This window comes from Miscanthus floridulus, chromosome 13 (assembly GCF_019320115.1).
Source record: "Miscanthus floridulus cultivar M001 chromosome 13, ASM1932011v1, whole genome shotgun sequence".
In the NCBI taxonomy this organism is placed as follows: Eukaryota; Viridiplantae; Streptophyta; class Magnoliopsida; order Poales; family Poaceae; genus Miscanthus; species Miscanthus floridulus.
Genome location: NC_089592.1, coordinates 78,384,186 through 78,401,106, shown reverse-complemented (window position 1 = coordinate 78,401,106; position 16,921 = coordinate 78,384,186). Strand labels below are relative to the sequence as shown.

The 16,921-nt window shown below is 46.1% G+C and overlaps 1 protein-coding gene across 1 annotated transcript; it reads right to left on the bottom strand.

Moving 5' to 3' along the window:
* Window positions 1–11,557: 11,557 nt before the first annotated feature.
* LOC136501597 (disease resistance protein RPM1-like) lies at window positions 11,558–16,327 on the bottom strand. The gene is made up of 3 exons (XM_066497111.1): window positions 15,314–16,327; window positions 13,685–14,422; window positions 11,558–13,587 (listed from the first exon to the last, which is right to left on the bottom strand). The coding sequence occupies exons 1-3, from the start codon at window positions 16,304–16,306 to the stop codon at window positions 11,683–11,685; spliced, it is 3,636 nt and encodes a 1,211-aa protein (XP_066353208.1). The 5' UTR covers window positions 16,307–16,327; the 3' UTR covers window positions 11,558–11,682.
* Between the last annotated feature and the right edge of the window lie 594 nt (window positions 16,328–16,921).

Genomic DNA, 16,921 nt, shown 5'->3' with positions numbered 1-16,921 from the left:
GTGTAAAATTTCTAATCCTTGAAAATGTTTTTCAAGTTTCCGTATTTCAGCACAACAAGCACCCATGTTTTCTTTGGTGCAATCCCAATCTTTGTTGACTTGGTTGATGACCACTGCTGAATCGCCGTATACGAGTAATCTTTTTATTCCGAGGGTAATCGCCACTCGTAGCCCGTGGATGAGGGCTTCATATTCTGCTTCGTTATTTGTAGCTTGCCATAATATCTGAAGGACGTACTTGAGTTGTTTTCCTTCTGGAGAAATGAGGAGAACGCCTACACCGGCCCCGCCTAGTTTGAGTGATCCGTCAAAGTACATCTTCTAGTGGTCAAGGATTGTATCTGATAAAGGCTGTTGAATCTCTGTCCATTCAGCCACGAAATCGGCGAGGGCTTGAGATTTGATGGCTTTCCGTGGGGTGAAATTGATGTCAAGAGCTCCAATTTCAACTGCCCACTTGGATATGCGCCCCGTGGCATTTTTATTGTGTAGGATGTCTCCGAGTGGAAAATCTGTCACCACGGTAATCTTGTGGCTTTCAAAATAGTGGCGAAGCTTCCGTGAGGTAATGAGTAGAGCGTAGAGTAGTTTTTGTACATGTGGGTACCAGATTTTGGATTCTGACAGTACTTCGCTGATGTAGTATACGAGATGTTGCACTTTATACATGCGCCCTTGTTCTTCTCTTTCTATGACTATTGTTGTGCTGATTACAGTAGGAGTTGCCGCAATATATAGCATCATATCTTTATCTTTCTTTGGAGGTGTCAGGATAGGCGATGAAGTGAGGTATTCTTTAAGTTTTTTGAAAGCTTCGTCGGCCTCTATTGTTCACTCGAACTTGTCTGTCTTCTTTAGTAGTTTAAAGAAAGGTAACCCCTTTTCGCCGAGTCTTGATATGAAACGGTTGAGGGCCGCCATGCATCCTGTTAGTTTCTGCACATCTTTGACACTTCTAGGTGGGCCCATTTCTGTTATAGCTCGAATTTGCTTGGTGCTGGCTTCGATCCCGCGCTGACTGACCAAAAATCCGAGTAGTTGTCCTGAGGGAACTCCAAATACACATTTATTTGGGTTCAATTTCCATCTCCATTTCTTCAAGTTTTCGACGGTTTGCTTTAAATCTTCAATTAGAGTGTCTGGGTTCTTTGTTTTCACCACCACATCGTCCACGTATGCCTCCACATTTTCACCGATTTGATTCCCAAGGCAAGTCTGGATAGCTCTTTGGTACGTGGCGCCAGCGTTCTTTAGTCCAAACGACATGGTCTTGTAGCAGTAGGCACCAAACGGGGTGATGAAAGATGCCTTGCTCTGGTCTTCTTCTTTTAGTGCGATCTGGTGATATCCTGAATAGCAATCGAGAAAAGATAATAGCGTAGATCCTGCTGTTGAGTCAACAATCTGGTCAATGCGTGGTAGCCCGAACGGATCTTTTGGGCAATGTTTGTTGAGATCTGTGTAATCGACGCACATACGCCACTCGTCCGTGTTTTTCTTCTGTATAAGGACTGGGTTTGCTAGCCAATCTGGATGAAGGATCTCCTTGATGAATCCGGCTGCCATCAGTTTTGTTATTTCCTTTTTAATTGCTGCCTTCTTGTCGGGTGAGAATTGTCGTAGCCGTTGTTTTACAGGTTTGGAGCTTTTGTTAACATCAATTCTGTGCTCAGCCAACTCCCTTGGGACTCCTGGCATGTCGGCTGGCTTCCAAGCGAAGATATCTTTGTTGTCCCGAAGAAAGTTGGTGAGCGCGAGTTCCTATTTTGCCGAGAGGTGAGCACTGATAGTTGCTGTCTTGGAGGTATCGCCTGTGCCTAAGTCGATTTGCTTGATGTCGGCTTCTTTTGGTGGTGCGATGATGCTGGGCTTTTTAGCTGGTATTTCTAATTCTTCTTGGCTTGTTTCTGCAGCGATTGCGGCTATTTCTTTTCTTCCATTGTCGGCTTGCGCTTTAGCTGCAATTTGGATCGCCTGAACGTCGCAGTCAAAAGCGCGCTTTAAATTGCTTTGAAGAGAAAGGATACCTGTAGGGTCCTGGCATCTTAAGCAGTAAGTACGGATAATGTGGTATTGCCATGAATTTGGCCAGTGCTGGACGTCCGAGGATTGCATGATATGATGAATCGAAGTCAGCGACTTCAAATTTGATAAACTCTGTTTGGTAGTTTGAAGGAGTTCCAAAGGTAACTGGTAAAGTAATTTGTCCGAGTGGCATGGCTGCTTTGCCGGGTACTATTCCGTAAAAAGGTATGCTTGTTGGCGTAATCATCCCGGCGAGTTGTAGTCCCATTTTCCTTAGAGTTTCTGAAAAGATGATGTTAAGTCCAGCTTCTCCATCGATTAGTACTTTGGTGACGGTTATACCAGCAATAGTCAGATCTAGAACTAGTGGATAATGGCCTGCGTTTCCTACGCTAGTCCATTGGTCTTCTCTGGTAAATTGGATAGGATACTATGACCAATTGAGGTATCTTGGTGTAGCCGGTTCTGCTGTCATAATGGTCCGTAGTGCTAGTTTTTCTTGATGTTTGCTTCTGCAATCCGGAGCCCCTGAGAAAATCACTGCTACCGTTCCCCTGGGTTTTTGGAATCCTTTGTCCTCGTGGTTGTCTTCTTCTCTTTTCTGATTGTCCTCTTTGGTGTTTTCCTTACTATCTTTTCTTGTGTATCGATCATTGAAAGTGTAGCAATTTCCGATGGTGTGCCTCCTACTAGGGTGCAATGGGCAACGTATGTTTTCAATGTCATCATATCTTCTGGGTTTAGGAAACTTCTTTGATTTGTTGGCCATTGCCACAGTATTGTCTGGTCTACGTTTTCTTTCTTGATGTCTGCTATTTTGGTGATTTTGCTTGTCCGGGTTGTCTTGGTTGCTTCTGTCCGGGAACCTCTCTCGTGTTTTTTCTTCTGCAGTAATCATCTTTTCTACTATACGTCTGAATTCTTCATTGTTTTTCAGATTTTCTTTGCAGAAGTCTTGAAATTGCCATCTAGCCATGATTCCGTGAGAGAAAGCTTCAATTACTTCTCGTTCGGTTATGTCATGCACTTGAGCTCGTAGTTCGCCGAATCATTGATAGTAGTTTCTAAGACTTTCACCTCCCTTTTGCTTGAGTCCTTTTAGTTCTGCATGAGTGATTGGGTGTGTAATGATTCCTGCAAAATTCTCACAAAAAGCTCTTTGTAAATCCTCCCAATTTCTGATAGATCCTGGATTTAGTTTATCGAACCATTGGAGGGGCATGGCCTCCAGTGCCATGGGGAAAAAGGGTTTTGATATCGTCGTCTCCTCCGGCTAGTTCAATTGATTGTGAATATATTCTGAGCCATTGCTTTGGTTCAGTTTTGCCATCATACTTGGAGTGATTAGATGGTTTGAATTTGTGAGGTAATCGCACCAATGCGAGCCTGTTCGCGAAGCAGGGGAACCTGTCGTGTGCCTTGGTTTCTTTGAATTCAGATTCGGCGCCTTCCTCTGGCCAACTGTTGTTCTGATGGGAACAATCTTGCGAGGCTGTCTAGGTAGGTACCCTGCTCCTAGTCTTCCTTAGTTGTTCAAATCGGTGGCCTTGATTATGTTCCTTCCTACTTCCTCCGTCATGGCTTCCACCCGGCCCAAGTCTTTCGAAAGCGGATTTCCTTTGATTTTGATCTTCTTGCCGGTGGGTTGTTGATCTGGCGGGTAGTCTTGATCGAGCTTTCTCTTCGTGCGTTCTCGGGATTGTCGATCGGAGCAAGTCCTGGAGCTGTTCACCAGGATGCGAAGTTGCTCCGAGTTCTTCTAATGCTTCTCGAATCTTATCGTAAGGCGTATTCGCCGTGCGTCTTCCTTCGACTTCTCGTTGCGATTTTCTTTTGTCGTACTCAGCCAATTCTGACTCGTATCTGATCCAAGCTTCCCTGCGCTGCCTAGCACAGTGTTGGCGCCCTTGCTTCAACTTGTTTTTTCTTTCTCTAGCTTGCTTCTGACTATCAGTCTCTTCGTCGTAGCCCTGGGCAAAGGGTGATATGTTGGATTCTGATTCATCTGATGATCTGACATCGGGTGCTTCCGGGGGATTTAATGGTGATCGCGGTCGTCGAACCATGAGCACTTCTCGTGCATGAGTGGTTCTGTTATTGGCGTTAGTTTTCATGCTGTCGGAGTCGCTGATAACTTTAGTGGATGCCTCGGTGTCGTAGATCGAGTCTCCTTCTTGGTAAGGTAAAATAGCTGTTGTTGTTGTGCCGACTAGTTGGGTTCCGCTACCTTCAGGAACGGAATCCGGCCAGTGGATGATACAGTCCTGCGATGTTATCGTTAGCACGAGACCCTCCTGAGCTCCTGTCAGTGGTATCCCGAATCTTGGATTGAAAAATCTTTCGACCTGTCCCTGATAGGATTTTGTCATGTTATCGAGTCCAAATGGAAAAGAACTCGACTTCTTGAGAGAATTCTGGGGGTAATCCGAGTTGTTTTGGGTCACGTTCTGGAATCTTGTCAAAAAAGAACTCGGTTTCTTGAAAGCACTCGGATAAAACTTCACCTTGGAGCTTGAATTCGAATCGGATACGAGTGGTCATGAAATCCGATTTGACTCGGATACTATGAGCTACGCGAATCTTCTGGTGAGCTGATCCATTGCAGTTGTTGAAATAGGAACTTCTTTTAGATGATCTGGATCTTCGAGGAGATGGCTTTGAAGCTTGCCGTTGTTATCTGCCTCGCAGATCCATGAGCCGAAGATGAAAGTTGATCCCGTCGGGAAAATTATGTTGTCGAGGTCCATCGAGATCTCGGAAGCAAAGTTGCCGAAAGCCCCTACCTGGCGCGCCAGCTGTCGATGTTTTACCACTGATAGCCTGCCACGGGGGTACCCGGGGCAGTATGTTCGGGCTTCGGCGTATGCCGAACTCGATGGTTTACGCAAGAGACAGCCGATTTATCCTGGTTCAGGCCCTCGATCGTAGATCGAGTAATAACCTTACGTCCAGTCGGCCTTAGCCTTTGCGTCGGATTGATTATCAATTTGTTCTGTGTTCTCTCTTTGACAGGAGCATTGCCCTCCTTTATATGGTCAGGAGGCCAAAGTCCTAGTCGGTTTATAATGAGATTTCCTAGTAGGATTACTTGATAGTTCTACTACTAAGATTTACATGGGAAGAATCCTAGTTGAACTAGATCTTCTCTCTCTCTTGCGGGGTATCCTGTGGGTCCCGTATCGACAGCTCCCAAGGAGCACATGAGAATCTTGATGATGTAGGTGATGAACCATTGAGGGAGGCTATGAAGAACATTCAGGTTGGAGACATCAAGCCTAAAGATGATGAAGATGATGTACAAGTGATTGATCCACCTTCTTCATCAAGTGTGTCACAAGATGATGATAAAGATGGGAGAGTAGAAAATGAAGACACCCGTGTCTCCCATGATCAAATGGTGGTACAAGCACAAGATGTTGATGCTCCACAACCTCCTCCTCAAGTGGTTAATAGAAGAAATACACCTCTACTACAAGATCATCCACAAGATCTCATCATAGGGTGTCCATTAAAAGGTGTAATGACTCGCTCACAAAAACTTGCTTCATTTATTGCACATCACTCTTTTGTCTCTTGCTATGAGCCTACCAAGGTAGAAGAAGCTCTTCAAAATCTAGATTAGATAAATGCCATGCATGAAGAGTTGAACAACTTCACCCGCAATAAAGTTTGGACTCTTGAAGAGCGGTCAAAAGGAGCAAGAGTCATTGGAACAAAGTGGGTGTTCCGCAACAAGCAAGATGATTAAGGTGTAGTTGTGAGGAACAAGAAGAGACTAGTTACAAAGGGGTTCTCCCAAGTTGAAGGATTGGATTTTGAAGAGACATTTGCACCGGTTGCAAGATTAGAAGCCATCCGTATCTTCCTTGCATATGCATCACATCATGAAATAAAACTATATCAAATGGATGTGAAAAGTGCATTTTTAAATGGCTTTATTAATGAACTACTCTATGTTGATCAACCTCCCGGGTTTGAAGACCCTAGATATCCTAATCATGTTTATAAGTTGTCCAAGACATTATATGGGCTTAAGCAAGCTCCAAGAGCTTGGTATGAGTGCCTTCGGGATTTCCTCATTGAGAAGGGCTTCACCATCGGAAAGGTCAACACCACACTATTCACCAAGAAGCTTGATGGGCACATCTTCATTTGTCAAGTGTATGTTGATGATATCATCTTTGGACCATCAAATGAAGATTCTTGCAAAGAGTTTGGTGAATTGATGTCAAAGGAGTTCGAGATGTCAATGATTGGAGAGCTTACATTCTTTCTTGGTTTTCAAGTCAAGCAAATGAGAGAAGGGATCTTCATCTCTCAAGAGAAATATACAAATGATCTTCTCAAGAGATTCAAGATGGATGAATGTAAGCCAATCAAGACACCAATGCTAACTCATGGACATCTCGACCTAGATGAGGGAGGTAACATGGTTGATCAAACTATCTACCGCTCTATGATTGGTAGCTTGTTATATTTAACCGCATCTAGGCCCGACATCATGTTTAGTGTGTGTATGTGTGCTAGATTTCAAGCTAATTCTAAGAAAACTCATTTAATTACCGTAAAAAGAATTCTTAGGTATCTTAAGCACACACCAAGCATTGACCTTTGGTATCCCAAATGAGCTATATTTGAGTTAGTTGGCTATTCCGATTTGGATTATGCCGGTTGCAAAGTTGATAAAAAGCACATTCGGAGGGTGCCATTTGCTTGGTAGATCACTTGTGTCTTGGTCCTCCAAGAAGCAAAATAATGTGGCTTTGTCCACCGCCGAAGCGGAATATATTGCCGCGGGTGCTTGTTGTGCACAAATACTTTATATGAAACAAACTTTGCTAGACTATGGTGTAGTTCTAGATAAAGTACCTCTTTTGTGCGATAATGAAAGTGCGGTAAAACTTGCAAATAATCCGGTTCAACACTCTCGCACCAAGCACATAGATATTCGTCATCACTTTCTTAGAGATCATATTGCTAAAAATGATATATCATTAGAAGGTGTAAGGACCGAGGATCAATTGGCGGGTATCTTTACTAAACCGCTAGATGAGGCGACTTTTTGTAGATTGCGGAATGAGCTCAATGTTCTTGATTTTAGCAACTTTACTAAAAGATGAGTTTGTGTTGTCCCTTGCATTGCATTGTAAATATATAACATGTTTAATCTTTGGTAATGCATATAGGGCTTGTCTAACATGGTTAAGATAACCGCCGTTAAGCGTGTGAAGAAGCTTAACCTTGGATCAAACTTGACAAGCAACTAGATTTACTTTCAAGTATTGCATTGCATATGCATGAATGTTGTTTTATCGTTTATCTTCAATTGCCCTCTTATTGCCTATTTTCATAAAAAGAATAATAGCCTAAGGCAAAGTATTTTGAAAAACATGAGGGTTTGAGAGAGGTCATTTACATCAGTCTCAATTGGTGTTTATTTGGATCTTATTGGAGTTAGGACTTGATTGGGAATAGGCAGCACGAAGGACTTTGAAGATTCGCTAGAAAAGGAGTGACCGGACGTTGCATCGGACTCTGATGTCCAGCGTCCGGTTAGTTAATAGGAGGTGAACCTGCTGTGAAGGAGTGACCGGACGCTGAAACAGTGTTCTCCCAGCATCCGGTCAGATGGTGGCTCTGCGTCCGGTCGATCGAAGATGAAGGAGACAGCTTGCACCGGACTCTGGCTGCGTCCGGTCGGTGTCTACCGGACGTGTTCGGTCAGTTGAAAACGTGCGGGATTCAATCTCTTTTCTCTGTTTCTTTTCCCATCACGTTGGGGGCCACTATTTAATCGCAGCGCCGTTTGACCTAAGGCCGCATCCGCGACGCTGGCCGCCGCACCCCGCACCGCCGCTCCCTACGCCGCCCGTCGTGCCTCCGCGCCCGCATTGTCGCCTCCGCGCGCCGCGCCTCTGCACGCCGCCACCCGCGCTGCTCGCGCCTCCGCACCCGCGTTGCCGCCGCCGCCGCCGCCGCACAGTCCCGTCCTCCTGCGCTAGAGTCGCCCGAGCCGCCGCGCCAGCCTCCCCGCGCCTCCATTGCCCGAGCCGCCGCTGAGCACCACAGCCGCAGCACCACTCCTGTGCTGCACCGCCCGTGCCTCTACCCTAGGCGTTGAGCTCGTGCCCTAAGTCAGTTCCTCCACATCATCTCGGTCGACGATTTTCATTGAGCCGGAACCCTAACCCTAGCCGATTAGGTGGTTCCCCGCGTGTCGCTTCTCATCTCTTCGGATCGCCGGTTCATCAGGTAGCAAGCCATCGATTCAATTTTGTACCTAATTGCTTGCTTTCTTAGGGTTTCGTATCTCTAGATGAATAATTAAGATTATCTATATATCCTCTATTCTATCGTGCAGCGAGACGGTGCTGTTGAGGTCCTATTTGCAGTTATCAGTCAACTTGGGGCCAAGCTCGCGAGTACGGATCGAGGCCAAGCCTCGGAAGTGACAGTTGACAGTTGTTTCTTGTCAGCGGCAGTTGTTCTTTTCAGATCCAACCGATGGTTCATGTCAAGAATGTTGGAGGTGGTCATGGTGATGAGGATCCGAGACACCTGCCTTGCTTGCCTATAGATCCAAAAGGCAAGGCGACGAAGAAACTTGCAACAAAGAAGCGGAAGTATCCAGATGCAGACACAGCTAGAGCAGCCGCAGTTGCAGCAGCAGCAGAGCGTGCGGAGGCAGGAGGTGCTAGGAGTGGAGTCCAGATTGCAGATCAGCTCTCTCCATCTACGAGGGCCGCACTAGAGTAGGTTGAGTGCCGTCATGGTGGTCCAGCTGGGACTGTCATGGTTGAGGGATGGCGAGTTGTCTTGGATGAGAGTCAGCCTCAGGGGGGGTCATAGCAGGAGCCACAGACAGCAGAGCATACTCAGGACGGGCAGCGCCGGGGGAGCCCCTGAGCCTCGGTAGCTCGAGGCTTGTCTTCTTATGCCTAGACCTTGGCTAGCGTCGCTAGCCGGGAAGGAGCCAATGGCCGGACCGGAGTGTCGGCGTACATTGGGAGCCTCAGGGCTCGGGCAAGCCCCCTAGGCCCAAGCGAAGCTCGTGGCAGAGTCAGGCTCGACCGGGTTTCTTCTCAGAGGGTGCGCGCGAGCGTACCCAATGGGTATAGCCCCTGAGCCCCCGGACAATCCTGGAGGGGTCGGTCGGGGGGTCTTCGTCATTCGGGACCGTTGGACCCGAGGCTTAACATACCCATATGTTAGGATCTCATCTGCCAGAGTTGGAGAAGAAGCTCGCCGGTGTTGGGGAAGATGTCGGGCACGGGCGCGGCGCAGGCGCTGTCGCCTGAGACTTCAGTCAATTGAAATATAGGAGTTGTGAACAAAATTTCCGACGTTGGCTTGGAAAATAATTAGGGCCTGTAATTTAGAGGAGTTGTGGTCTAAAGACATGTCTTCCAAACAGCCCCCAAATCGAAGTTAATTAGGTTTGTACATCTGGGGTTTAGGGCCTTATCCATCTGCTAAAGCTTGTGGCCGCTACAAATCTAGTTCAACCCCTTCTGTTCAATGTAAGGTGGTTTGTCTTTCTTCACCGTAAACCCTTCTGTTCCAAAGCCAACGATGAACTCCACCTGGCGGTGCCCTGCAAATCACACGCTGGGCAGTTGCCACCGCTGCAATGGGGTTCAGCACTTCAAGTGCAAGGACGGCAACAAGCAGAGCAAGCGTCTCATAGTACTTAGTACATGTAATTGACATCTAAACTTTGGTCTTGCATTCTTCCCTCACATCCGACGCTGCAGAGGGGGCAGGCCGTGGTATTGGCGTTGCGCACAACGGCACAAGCTTAGTATTATCACGTACAGTACCACCGCTTGATGCAATTGCATCCAGTGGCCGAGCGTGGGGATTAATTAAGGGGGGCTAAATTGTTAAGGAAAACCAATGAATTTTTTTTTGAAAGTTGTTATGCAAATGCTTTGTATTTGTGCAATATATATCTACAAAACAATATACTTTTGAGCTTTGTATAAAGAATACTAGTAGTTTCTCCATATAATATAACCTAGCTTAGTGAACAAATCAAGGGAATGAGAGTAGAAGGGGGTGGGGGGGGGGGGGGGGGGGGGGGGGGGGGGGGGGCAGCACCCAGTTTGGCCTCTGAGAGGCTCCGCCAGTGATTGCATCGACGAGAGAATGCCACTGATGCAAGGAAGAAATGTAGACGAAAGGAGGTTGAAAATGAAGCGGAGTTTTAGATTTCTAGCTTTCACATTTGGAAGTACGCCGAGCAGAGTTTGAGGTTGGCTGGGAGTTCACACATGATCATCAACGTTCACACTTCACACAACCTCCACTGCGCATATGCTCAACTACTATTCGTTCGTTTTAATTTTTTCCTCTTGGCTGCTCCACGCCCTTGCTACATTGATCGTCCAAAGAGTCATGCACAGCGATGTTGTGAGCTATGACTGTGATGTTATAGGGTTTAGACTTAGTCCGCTCGATCGCCCTTTGTTACCATTGCTTGCCTTCTCGCCTCTTTCAAAGGCAGGGGCTGATCCAGTATATAGTTATTGATGGTCTCTTAGAAACACTCAGCAAATATCTAGCAAAAAATCAGCAAATAGCACTTATAAATAAGTAATCATCTATGTTCTAGTAGCAGCAAAATCAATAACATTTTTTTTTCTAGATCCGCACCTGTTCAAGGGAGTATAGGTTATCAGTTCCTCTGCACCTGACAAGAAAAGTATGTACGTAGATGCAATGCAAACTTTGGCCTAGCACGACAGACAGAATAATGCAAGTTGTTGCCTGCAGGTTGAGCAAAGCAATATATATAATTAAGTTGAGCACTGATCTGACTGTGTGTGCATGACAATCCGATGATCTAGCACCGAAAGAAGAATCCCTCCGGGATGTCATGTACTCATGTCGCCAGTGGCACCACCACGAGCCAGTGACAAGACACAGCAACAAAGATGTAGCATTGGCACGAATAGCCAGAATGCCAGCAGCTCTGCTGCATCCAGTCTCCGCGACATTCCCTCTCAGCATCTGCTAAGAGCATGGTGTGCGAACAAGGATGCCTGATTTCCATCTCTTTTTTTCCTTTATTTTTTTCGTTGATGGCTCAATACTCCAGGTGTAGTAATCTGAACTTAAGCACCAACTCACACCACACACAACACACACTAGGCGCAAGCTAAGCCTAACCCCTATGTACTCTAAAGATACACATGCCTCTTCCTTTTAGCAGAGAGGGTTGTAGCATCGACACGCACAGTTTCTCGTACATGGACTAGTAGAAGATCGTGGGGCAAGCAAACTAGCAGTTATGCCTATGATAGATCATCTATTGTCCCTAAGCCAGCAATCACCATTCACCGATCTATACATGGTAGGGAATAGAAGAAAATACAAAAATAAGAAAGTTTATTACTGAGCTAATAATCAACTTAAACCACGCTACTTCCATTTGGTGATGCGGAAAACACAATTGTGGCATGCCAATTGCCAATTATTTCACACACATGACCACCACAATCATCTAAAAGGAATGACGAGCAGCACAAATGAAAGTTACATTACACACGTAAGTATAGATACTCACACAGAGGCGCGGAACAAGAAGAGACTGTGTTGCTGTTGCCTGCTACAATTGGCCCCCGGCCCTTCCGGTCCTGTGTCCTTCACCTCCACTCATTGCCTCTTGAAAACGGGTGCATTTGGGTTCCTGGCAATCTGTGCACGCAAGTCTTCCACAAAGTCGTCGTCGTAGGTACTACCACTAAGGATAAAGTGCTTGAGGCCTGTGAGGTTTGGGAGCCCCGACAACAGACCAATGCGTGCTTCGCTGTACCACGCGCAAAAATTCAGATATTCAAGCTTACGCATTGTTCCTCTGTTGAACTCCACCGATTGGAGACTCAGTGGGCGATCAAACTCCATCACTGTCAGACTTGGGAACAAACCCTCACGGAAACTAAAACTGAGCTCGTCACCTATGAACGACTCCAGCCTGAGTCGCAGGATGGTCAGGTTTGGTAGTCTCCCAAGGGCTTCTATGGTGGCATCAACGTCCAATATCCTAGTGCTCCGTAGAGTTAGTTTCACGAGGCTCTGGAGCCCTGCGATCCATGGCGGCAACTCAGGACCCAGCGTGCCATACAGCTTGAGGCTCTGCAGGTTTCTTGGAGGTGTGGGTATGAAAAGTAAGCAGCCAAGTAAACCTATGGTCCCGTCTGCCCGTAGCAGTAACGATTCCAGGCTGCTAAGACTGGCAATAGCAAAACATAACTCTGCAGCGTTCTTCCTGCTGATACCTGTCACTGCTAACTTACGGAGCTGTGTGAGCCTCCCGATGTCACGTAGAACCTTCTTGCCCTGTGCAAGGTTCACAAGGCCCATTGTCTGCATGGCCCTCAGTTTCCGAGCCCCATTTGGCAGCTGAACGCCACGTAGGCTTTCACGTGTCGCGAGGAGAGGGAGCAGGGAGCAGCAGCACACGGTGCAGACGTCGTCCCTGTTTGGCTCTCCATCAAAACTGAGCCTCCTCTTCAAAAGCTGAGGTGCACACCATGCCGCACAACAGGCCATTGAGAATAGGGTCAAAAGGCATAGCCGACCCCCTACTTCAGCTTCATTGTTTCCGACAGTCCCAGCACGCAGGAACTGCAGCTTCGTAAGTCTGGTGATTGTCTTTGGCAACTTCCTTACATTTGTGAATGCAATATTTAGTGTTTGGAGCTGCCTCAAGTTACCAAATGATTCCGGCAGGTAATAGATATCACCACATCCTCGTAGAGAAAGGTACTTGAGGTGATACAACTCCCCGATTTGTCGAAGGTGATGATCAACTAGACCTTCCGTGCCTTCCAAGTCCAACACTCGCAACATCCTCATCTTTTCAGAAAAGTAAAAGGGCCTAACCATTCCGAATACTGTTACGGACCGTACACGAGATAGGTCTACCAAATTCTCAAACTCACTCTTATCTCCCTTCCAATTACTGCTTATGGCAAGGTGGCGAACTATGCCTTGGGACTTCGAGCTACAGTCTGCTCCCTCCAGTCTATAAACAAGATTTTCCTCCATCGACTTTGAGATGCCGATTTCACGCATGAGATCGTGCACATGACAAGAGTCAATTGCTTTTCTGCTGTAAACTGATTGTTGAGATGGCAGTACCATGCTCCTATCTATTAGTCCCTTTAGATAGCTGTCAGCTACTTCCTCCGCAGACTTGTCACGGATCTCCCTTGAGTAACCTTCTGCAATCCAACGTCGCACCAAACGTCTCCTGCTAACCTTGTCGTCTTCAGGAAATATGGATAGATACAAGAAACAAGACTTGAGATGATAGGGTAAACCATCGTAACTTTTTGTAAGGATTGATTTTATGACCTCGAGCTCTGGGTTCATCTCCAATTCAGCACTAATATGCTTATTTAATTTTCTCCACTCCAAAACTGTTTTTGGTTGGTTTGCCAAGAAGCCACCTATGGTAACTATTGCAAGAGGAAGTCCATTGCATTTCTTAAGGATCATTTTCGCCTCATGAATCAATTCAGGATGACTATCCAAATCTGATGTCTCCTTGAATACCTGAAATTTGTATGATTTAATTTATTTTTTCTACTAGTAAAATATAACTTACATTCAATTAGAACAATCCAGCGTGATTATATTATTGAATCATTACCTTTTTTGTGAACAGGTCAAGTGCATCCTTGTATTGTAAAACATTGAGCTTGTATACATTTTTTTGATTCGATGAGCAATGCCTTGCAACATTCTCTTCCCTTGTGGTAACTATGATTCTGCTTGTATTATTGATTCTAGGAAAGCTCCTAATTATCAAGTCCCACACCACAGTAGAAGACAAATCATCGAGAACAATCAAGCACTTCTTGTTTTCTAAAAGCCTAGCCAGCTCTTTAATCAAATCCTCAACTTCCAACATTGCCAATGATTTTCTTGTGCTACCCCCAAAATGAATCACACTCCTTTCAGAAGATTCCACATCAAGTTGCATAACCAGGTTCTTAAGAAACTCCCCTAGAATGAACGGATGCATCACTGTGACACAAGCACGTTTCTCAAACTTGCTGCTAAGTCTTTGGCTTTGGTATGAATCTTTCACTAGAGTGGTTTTACCAAGGCCACCCATTCCCCACACTGCAATCACTTGAAGTTCTTGACCTGATTGATTTAGAATTAGCTCCATTATATCAGATTTTTCTCTATCACGGCCAATGAGCCGAGATTCCTCCTCCAAAGAATATATGCGAGTAGGGTTATTTCTAGCTGCATTATTTCCATCGGCACCTTCAGATGGATTTTCTGATAGCTCAGTAGTGGACAATGAGTTGTGAGCACTAGCTGTGGCCACGTTTGAGCTAGTCACTGCCTCAGTTAATTCCGTTCCATCTTGCGAATCCTGAGCAGAAGGAAGCAATTTAATTAAAGTAAGTATATGAGCCTATAAAAGCTTTAAAAAACATTGAAGCATTAATCAGGTGGAAGCATAGTTAAAAAATATATATATGTGGATCAACTTTGGAAGACACATTCAACAAATGCAACTCGACCCAATGCTGTGAATATAAAAGTTTGCAATACACACTATTATGTGATCATACGATCCCATGGAGCTGGCTTGACATTGATCATTATATTCCTAGCTAGGATCTATTTAGTAGTTGGCTGTGGGAAATTAAATATAATTTAGACTTGAAACTGCTAGTCCTCTTTGGGGCGGCCACAACATGCATGTTTAGAAACCTGTGCTCACCAGGCCTATATACTACAAGAAATTAGACCTTCTATGACAATTTTCATATGACAAAGCACTTTATAGTCATAGAAACGATGCGTTTATGACAATTTTTCAATGGATGACAAGTGTTTGTGACTAAGTTATGCTTTTGTCACCAATAGTCGTCAGCACGTGCTTTGCATGGGCTTCGTGACAATAAGTAGTGACGATCTGATCATCATAAGTTAAAAATCATTTATGAACGAAGCATAGCCCACATGTAAGTGTCCTTGGCCAATAACTAATTTTTCAATACAGCTTCAAAAAAAAACTTATTTCTACAAGGAGACCTATTCAGATCTAGATGCAGATGGAGATAATATATATATCACCCTTTTTTTTACTATATATAATTCTTCCAAATGAAGGTCAATAAATTTTATTCATGCGGATTGAGAAGTCGGCATATAGAAAATTCTACATATAGCAATCGGAATACACGTGCGAATCAAAAAGCTACTGTATGTTTATTTATTTTATACATAATTGATGAGTGATGTTGAACAATGTTACCTTGTCATAGAATGCATAGAGAGTCTGATCAGCGGATATTTGGTTGAGCTCCGAAACTTGGATTTCTTGACCTGGACATAAGCGTGCAACTTCGACTTGTGTTGTGGAGACTATGATTCGGCTCCGTTTCATCTTGTTTGGAAAGCATAGTTTAATCCGATCCCACTGCTCAATGGTGGAGAGATTATTAAGCACGATCAAGTAACGGTTGTCATCTACATAACGACTGAACTCCGTAGCTAACTCTTTCTCCGTCTCCAAGAGAACGTGAACTCCCACGTCCGAAGTGAACTGATCCACCAAGCTCTGCACGAATTCCCTGGGACTGAAAGGATCCGTCACCCTGACCCATGCTCGGCATGGGAATTTGCTTCTAACATCCGCGTGATCGTAGGCAGCTCTGATGACGGACGTCTGCCCAAGGTCGCCACTTGTTCCCCAAACCGCGATCACCGCAAGGCTCTCACTGCCCTTGTTGATGAGGTGCACGAGATCTGTCTTGGCGTGCCTCGCTTCGTTGATGCCGAATATCGCAGCCTCTGTCCTGCTACGCTGCTCGGCGGCGGTGGCAGGCGGCCTGGAGGCAGGGTCCTTGAAGAGCTGGTAGCGCATGTTCCTCTTGCTCACGTCTTCCACTTTTGCCCTCAGCTCCTTCATCCTGCTGGCGATGCGTCGCCGCTCACGCAGCATCCTTACGAGGGGCCAGCACGAGGCCCTGTCCAGATGAACTGAGAAATCGTGGAGGCAGTCCTCGACGTCGTAGGCGACGTAGCCGACTTGCTTGTACCAGGTGTTGGACACCCTGTTGTCGGCCTCGGGCTCCTCGTCCGCGGCCATCAGGAAAGACTGCATCATCTGCAGCTCGTCCTTGACAAAATCATGGTCGTGCTGGATGCGAAGCTGCAGAGCGACCTCCTCCGCGACAGCGGATCTGGTGTAGCTGAGCGTGGCATCCAGCACCGACTTTCCCACACTCAGCACCGTCGCCTCCATTGCTCCTCTCTCTAGTCTCTCGAGCTACTCAAGGAACTTTCCGGTTTGGGTGGGTTGGGGGCGCACAAATGATGTTGCAGATAATGAATCAGCGTATACAGACGATCGAATTTATAAGCTTGGGCGGGGGTACTTTATTAAGGATCGCGACAAAATGAGGCGGATTCCACAACAACGCGTTAAGAAGAGAAGCAAACAAAGTGATGGGTGATGAGCTAATAACGCGTTGTGCGATCTTTCCAAAATAACCAATTGATCTGCTGGCTGGCCAACAGACTCGATCGGGACAATGCTGTGAAGGTCATGGTAGCTCATGCATGCATGCACGCCTCCGCGCGCGGTTCTGGACGGAGAACTCGACGAGCCAGATGTATGGGATGGGATAAGCTATGCTATGCTCACCTGGCTCGGACTGGGTCACTGGGATCGGATAATGTAATGGTCTCGAGCATTAGAAACCTTGGGCTGCAGCTGCACCACTGGCAGCCATGACATTATAAACCTTGGAAGGTGCGCATATGCCGGCGCGGCGGAGATCGTGGTGCCCCATAGGAAATTAAGGGCGCGCTGAGCTAGCGCAGCTCAGCGCGCCAGCTCCGCCCATGAGTGTGAGCT